The sequence below is a fragment of the Oratosquilla oratoria genome, chromosome 12 (genome assembly GCF_046742065.1).
Source record: "Oratosquilla oratoria isolate Oo_2021 chromosome 12, ASM4674206v1, whole genome shotgun sequence".
NCBI classification, from domain to species: Eukaryota; Metazoa; Arthropoda; class Malacostraca; order Stomatopoda; family Squillidae; genus Oratosquilla; species Oratosquilla oratoria.
This window is the reverse complement of record NC_134788.1, coordinates 38030266-38037892: the sequence shown is the minus strand read 5'-3', so window position 1 is coordinate 38037892 and position 7627 is coordinate 38030266. Positions and strand designations below refer to the sequence as shown.

At 39.8% G+C, this 7627-nt stretch overlaps 1 protein-coding gene across 1 annotated transcript in view; it reads right to left on the bottom strand.

The window, feature by feature from the left end:
- Nucleotides 1-7627, bottom strand: part of LOC143030338 (uncharacterized) — a 48880-nt gene that overhangs the window by 24033 nt on the left and 17220 nt on the right. Inside the window, exon 4 of the mRNA XM_076193491.1 lies at nt 4090-4373. Coding sequence (XP_076049606.1) covers nt 4090-4373 — 284 coding nt within the window. The remainder of the gene's footprint in view (nt 1-4089; nt 4374-7627) is intronic.

Below are 7627 nucleotides of genomic sequence, written 5' to 3'. Positions count from 1 at the left end.
GGCTGTGGAGTCGGAGGAGTCGGAGTGTGTGGAGTCGGAGTTGGAGTCGGAAGCAATTACGGTGTCACTGGAGTCGGAGTCGGTATATTTTTACCGACTCTGACTCCAGTTAAATTTACACTTTATAATGCCTTCGTTTAGTCTGTAGAGCTATGCAGTGCACACTCCTTATAAGTAGATTATATATAGAAAAAAAGATAATTTTATGAAATGTAATAAATCTCATCGTCTTATCTTCGTGTTCATTCCACTAAACCCCCAAAACGTCCTTGTGCAACGCTGGCTTTCAAATTTATACATAGACCGATAAACATCCAAAGTATTACTTGAATAAATTAAACACCTCAATTTTACACCTTCTGTTGACACACAGTCACGGGAGCTGTAATATTCCTGTCAAGTTCCATATGCATCATTTCCATCACTCCATCAGTTTGGTGGTTTCTCCCACTGCTGTGTTGCCAAACAGTAGGATAATTATGATTTCAACTGTAGACTAACGCAATAATACTATCTCTTCTCTCCTTTCCCCTTCTTTTTCCCCCTCTATACTTTTTAACAATGAATTATTGAAATAAGGATATTTAAAGTTGAAAAAAAAGTTTCACGTTTCAAACATGTTCAGCTGTATCTTGTTTTGTACTCGTATCGATAAGATCGGTTCCAGAACCAGAGTAATGTCCATCGCAATAATCGCATAGCAGTACCAGTATGTAGTTAAACCAAGAGGTACTTGTGTCAGTAATTTCAGTACATTAAGACAAAAGAAGGTATGAAAACATATGAAGGATAATGATACCCAAAAAGTATGTATGATACATATACCTTTCAGTATCATACATGTTCAGCTGTAACACTCGACCTTGTACCGTACTCGTATCAATAAGGTTTATTTTCTCTATATCTACTGCTTCCTTTCAAGAAATTTACCTAAACTTCTTTTATAAAGTATTTTCAGTTTTTTATTTTGTATTTGCAAAACTATATATGTAAAAAAAAAAATCTTCCATTATTTTTTTTTATCATTAGGTTTGTATATCCTTTATGAAGGTTATATTTCAACCTTTGTTATAAAGTACAGTATTTTTGTTTTTGAAATGTACTTATCACTTATTTGCAAAGGTATATATTATGCCAAATGTCTTACATTATAATTTTTTTTACTGAATTTTCTTCAATATCCTTTCAATTTTTTTGTCTCTACTTCACTTATAAAGTATTAATGAAGAGGTCAAACATAGGAAAGCCACACTATAACATATATATTTATTCTTTGATATAAACCAGTTATAATTATATAAGTCTACTCAAGATTGGAGCGTATGTGTGTCGTATAGGCCTTATAAAATATATAGGCCATAATCAGTTAATTACATCAAGAGGAGTCGGAGTCGGAGTCGGACTCGAAGTAGGTGGTGCCAAAAATAGAGGAATCGGAGTCGGAGGTTTTGTGTTCCGACTCCACAGCCCTGATAGACCCCAGACCAATCCTATCAAAGGACCATAGAGACTGACATCCACATAAAAAGAAAAGAAAGGCAAACAAATTCCTTGGCTGGCAGGGAGTGCAGTGTATTATCCCATCAGGGACCAAAACATGATACAATGGAGTCCTCCAAGAAGTTGTAATTTCACCTAAACTATGTAAACTCTTGTATGATATCAAGCTATATGGTATAGTAACACATAAATTGGTTGAATTATATGTTTTGATCTGATGACATGTGTTTGATTGTACCATGTTTGATTCCATTAAAGTTTGTGGTTGTGTATTATGAGGTAGTGACACAGCAAAGACTGTGTGTATGTGTCTGATGTATTGTCTGTGTGACACGGTGAAGTGGTTGGGGCAGTGTGTTTCTACTTACCGGTAGCTGTTGTTGTAATTGTGAAGAAGGGTGCTAGATTGTCTGTGTGGTTGATGTTTGCACTAGTGGTTGTGGGAAATTGTTATTGTGTGTGGAAGATGTAGTGGCTGTGCTTGTGTATGTAATGTGTGGTATGAATGTGGTGCAGATAGGGGTGTGCAATTGGTATACCCGGCACGGGATCAAAAGTCACGGTGTAGAAAGGAAGGCGAATGGGGTGCAAGCCGAGTGCGTAAAGTTAGTGCATATGTGGAACGAACAGTGAGCAGATGTGAGTTTAAACGTATTAAAACTAGAAATAGGAGAGCTAGTGGTTTTAGGTAAAAGTAGATTGTAGAATGAGAGAAGCGAGGTGCGTCGGGGGATTGAAATGTTAAAAAGAAACTAACGAAGAACCAGGAAATAATACAGATTAGATAAGTGAGCGATAAGCTATCTAGGCACTAGAGATGGCCGAGGCGGCTAGCATAAAGGAACAATTATAGATGAACGACATCACCCTTAAGGCTTTTGATGGGAATGGAGACGTCGCCGAATGGCTCAAAAAGGCAGAATTAGTGGCAAAATTAACCAGGGTCACCGGCGCCGCGAGCAATATTGCCCTTAACCTGGAAGGCGGCGTATTGGCCATCTATCTAGACAGTGATCAAGCAGATGAAAAGAAAGTAAAATAATAATAATAACAGTAATAATAATGATAGTAATAATAATAGTAATAATAATAATAATAATAATAATAATAATAATAATAATAATAATAATAATAATAATGATAATAATAATAATAATAATAATAATAATAATAATAATAATAGTAATAACAATAATAATAATAGTCATATAAACTTTAATAGGCATTCGCTGAGAGCCCGTTCGAATCTTTTAATCGGGTGTAATGATGGCGCTGGCCTGTCGAACAGGTCGACGTTTTTTACATCGAAATTAGGTGATTATCTTGGATGTAGCCATACAAATGCGAAGGCCTATAGCAATTAGTTGGAATTGTGTTTGTGAATGGCTTTCCAGATCGTGTATCCGCTGGACTACAGGAAGTAAATCATGGCGTGTCGGCGGGCATGGACGTGTTGATAGTCCGTGCTAGATTTCTCATAAGGACACAAAAGGGTAGGTCTTTAGCTGCCATGGCGACAGAGAAACTGCAAGGCCCTGCACGAGACCTAGGGCTGAGATGCGGAGCGTGGTCATTCACCGGACAATAGAAGAGGGAAAACGGGGGATTCCAGGGGTGACTACAGCGGGTGGAGGGGACCGCCTCGAATACGTTGTTATGCGTGTAGGGGCCCTGGGCACCTCGCGAGAAATTGTAGAGACACGGAGCCTATCTGTTACGAATGCAATGAAACAGGGCATATTGCTCGACCCTGCGAGCAGGGAAACGGACAAGGGGCGGCTGCTATATGAGCGGTCGCTCAAGAAATGAAAAGACGCTATCCAACTGTATGCCGAATGTAGATGTCTGGTTGAGAGGAAAACGTGCAAGACTACGAGGGGCGATTCAGAAATTCGTGGCTAAGATGCAAAAAATTATTTCATGATAAATTCATACATTTATTTTCCAATGTAATCCTCTTGAAATTTTACACATTTATTCCAACGGTCGTGGAGTTTACGGATCCCCTCTTCGTAGAAGCTTGAGTCTTGGTCCTTCAAATACACCTCTACGGCATCAACGACGTCATTATCCGTGGCGAAATGTTGACCGCTGAGCTCTTCTTTCCATCTTGGGAAATAGTAGTATGAAGGAGCCAAATCAGGTGAATAGGGCGGACGTTCAACTAGCTGGAAGCCGCAATTACGTATGGCAGCAAGAGCCATGGCGGATTTGTGTCCTGGCGCATTGGCCCGAAGGAAAAGCACTCCTATTGACAGCTTTACATGGCGTTTTTTTTTTCTTAATTTTCTCCCGTAGCTGCCTTATTAAGTTGGCATAGCATGATCCAGTAATGAATTGACCCTTTGTCAGATAACCTATCAGTAGTACCCCCTTCAGAGTCCCCAAAAAATGGAAACCATCATCATCACTTGGACTTCTTTGGAGATGGAGATCCATGATGCTTCCATTGTTTTGATTGCTCCTTCGACTCAGGCTGGAAGTGGTGAACCCAAGTCTCATCTATGGTCACAAACCACCTGTTAATTTTCTGTAGATCAGCATAAAAAAAAAAAAAAAAAATGGCAAGATTGTTCTTTGACATGTTGCATTGCAGCCGCTTCTGATCAGGTCCAAGAAATTTTGGCACCCATCGAGCTGCTGAGACCTTCGTCATTCCAAGATGGTTGTGGATAATTGCATGAACACATTCCTGGGATATACCCAACTCTGTCGCAATAAAACGTCCAGTCAAACGCCGATCTGTGAGCAACATAACATGGATTTTGTCGATGATTTCTTGAGTGGTGACAGTGGCAGGCCTTTCTTGACGAGGGTCGTCTTCCAAGCTGTCTCTGCCCCTTTTGAAATCAGCTGCCCATTTTTCAACCATGCTGTATGAAGGAGGATTGTCTCGTAGAGTAGCTACCATGTCCTCGTGAATTTTTTTGGAGTGAAGCCCTTGATGCGGAGGTATTGAATGACTGCCCGATGACCAATTTTGTCCATTTTCTCTACAATACCTGTCTCAAATCAATTATCTGTAAAAAAAAAAAAAAAAAAAAATCGTCAGAGGCTTGAAAATTTTTATACCGGCTTATGAAAGATTAGATTTTATGTGAAAAAGTTCAAGTCTGTATCTCGTGTCCTACTATGGGCCACGAATTTTTCAATCACCTCCCGTAGTAGTTTCCGGTTGTTCAACCACGATTGTAACGGTCGACTTGATTAAAGAACTCAGACAGGGAGATGTAGCCCTGATGACAGTTGGCGGAAGAAAGGCAGAACACGAGGGCGACCAGAAAGTTGAAATTACGGTGGATGGCATTCCGATACGACTAAATGTGCTTGTTGTTACAACGGTCATAGAGAAAATTGACGTGGTGCTGGGTTTAAATGCAATGGCACAGTTTGGAGAAGTCAAGTCTGTCGCCAGACAAGTGAGGATTGGAGAGATACGTGACTCGAGTACAGAAAGGAGATAGAGGAGCCGTCAGAGGCCGGAAATAGATGTAGGTATGACAATGGGAGTCATGGAGGGCAGTGTCGCCGCGAAGCTCGACCTTGACGAAAAAGCGGCACCTTGTACCATTGAGGACAAAGATTTCTGGGCGAAATTTGATGGCCACAAGTGGGAGGTAGAGTGGTACCTGATAAAAGGCTCACCTCCATTGAAGAACAAAGTCGACTGCTACGAACAGATTCTCGGAGAGGGAGTGAGGGATGGCTTTGACATCGAAGTAGAGCGATGGATTGATGAGGGAATTTTGAGTCCATGGGAGGAGCCGGTGGAGGGTGGAATATTGCCTCTGATGGCAGTGGTGCAGCCAAGAACAAAGTGCGCCAAATGAGGGGGCGTCTACAATTATAGATCTACGGGCGGCTTACCTACAAATTCACGTGGCGAATAAGCTATGGGAATACCAACTTATAAAATATAAAGGTAAAACATATTGCTTAACCCATTAAACTCCGATGACAAGATGTCTTGTCATTTGGTCAAATAAAACAAAAAATCATAAAACACCAAAATGTTTGATCAAACACCAGAAAAATATGACGTCAGTCCTCGCTTCGCTGCGAGCGAAGCGAGGATTGACGTCATATTTTTCTGGTGTTTGATCAAACATTTTGGTGTTTTATGATTTTTTGTTTTATTTGACCAAATGACAAGACATCTTGTCATCGGAGTTTAATGGGTTAACCAGACTGGGATTTGGTCTGTGCTCAGCTCCGAGGACCATGACGAGGATCCTCAAGACAGTACTGGAGAAGACTGAAACGATGACGAAGGAAGACACCACGGACTCCAGCTACCTCGATGACATACTGGTGGATGATACTGTTGTACCGGCGTTGGACGTAGTGGAACACTTCTTCAGTCTTACGACACAGTTCGTTTAGGCTACAAGCACAATCTGACCGTCCCACTGTATTTTGGTTACGACATCGCCTCTTCTCCACCTCCTCCTTGCCTGCCTGCCTAACTACCTCTGCTAATCGTAAACTACCCGAACGAGGTAGTTTACGAGAGGCACTTTACGTTACGTGTTCGTAACAATATTAAGGGAAAGAGACTGGAGGAAGTGGATAGTTTTAGATACTTGGGTGCAAATGTGGTGGGAAAGAGATGAGTGGAGGTGGAGGTAGACTGTGGGTCAGGAGTTGGTTTTCCTCTTCCAGATGTCCTGATTCTGAGTCCCACCCCAAGAACCTGCTATCCTCTCTCTGAGTAGGGAGATGAGGTGAAGAGAGTTGCAGGATTTCAAAACAGGATTCATGACAGGTGCAGGATACCTGGGGTAGTTAACCTTTGCTTTCCTGCACATCAAAAGGATTAAACCCATCTTGATTGACCCTTTTGCTGTTGTTCATAGCTCATAAGCCAAACACTTTTATTCAGCTGAAGTAAATTCCCTAAATACATGCATTATACCATTCCCTCAGTACACCAACATTCTCCAAGGCTTCAAGAGACTACAAGATTAGCTCTTCAGATGCAGCTAAAAAGGAGTTTCAAATGGAACTGCACTTTGGAATAAACAGATGACTATCAAAGAGAAGCATAACATGCTATCAAGCATGTTTTAAGCATAACTACAATATGAGAACTGTATCATATTTACCAGTGAATAAAAATGGATAAAAAAAAGGCAGTGTACAATAGGTGAACCTAAAGCCTGCCATTATGAATCATGGTGTGAACATACATCCTCAGTCTGATTAGTAATCCTAGAGCAAACAATATCATACCCTTAGCTAACTTGTATCAAATTTGCATAATAATTACAGCAGAAAAACATTTAATCCAGCTTTCCGATGTCTTAGGATACAATACTATACCTTTTAATTCTGCTTGCTCTTTACAAGTTCATACAAAAATACTTCGTACCATATATCATTGGGTAATAGTCAAATCTTTTACTTTTTCAAATCTGAATTTAGTTTGTCAACTCATATGTGCTATTTTCAGAGGGATGAAAGCCATGACTAGAATGAGTAAAAAATAAACAGCTAAGTGCCAGATTCCTATAAATATAATGGAAAAAAAAAAAAAATCATAGATTATTGGTCTAAAAACAAGTCTCCATTGCGTTGAAAGTACAAGGTTTCAGCTAGGATTCTGGGTTGAGCCCACTCCAGGCCACTATAACTCAAACCTCCTGCACTCAGAGCTATTTAGGCTTGTTCTGTAAACCAGATTTACTGTCCCAATAACCTGTTTCTTCATATCAACAATCTTACTAAATATAGAACCTATTTCTGCAGTTTATCCATAGATAATTGATGCTTGAAATGATTCTTGTTAATGAATCATTGTACACTGGTAAACAAATGTCATTTTCCATCACCAGCACCACCTATTAGTACATCACACTATTCATAAAAAAGGGCAGTAAAAACAAACGAAAAATATATGGTACTGGTGATATTTTATTTTAAAGAGTATGTTCACATGGAACACACACATGAAAAAAGTTAAAGAATATCAGGACAATATAAACTCGGTGCAAAGGAACTAAAAAAAGTTGGTTCCGAAAAAGATCTAGGAGTAATCATCAAAAACATGTCCCCAGACAAGCAGATAAACAAAATAGTTGGAGAAACCTACAATTTCTTAAGATCAATAAATGTGGCTTTTAATTAC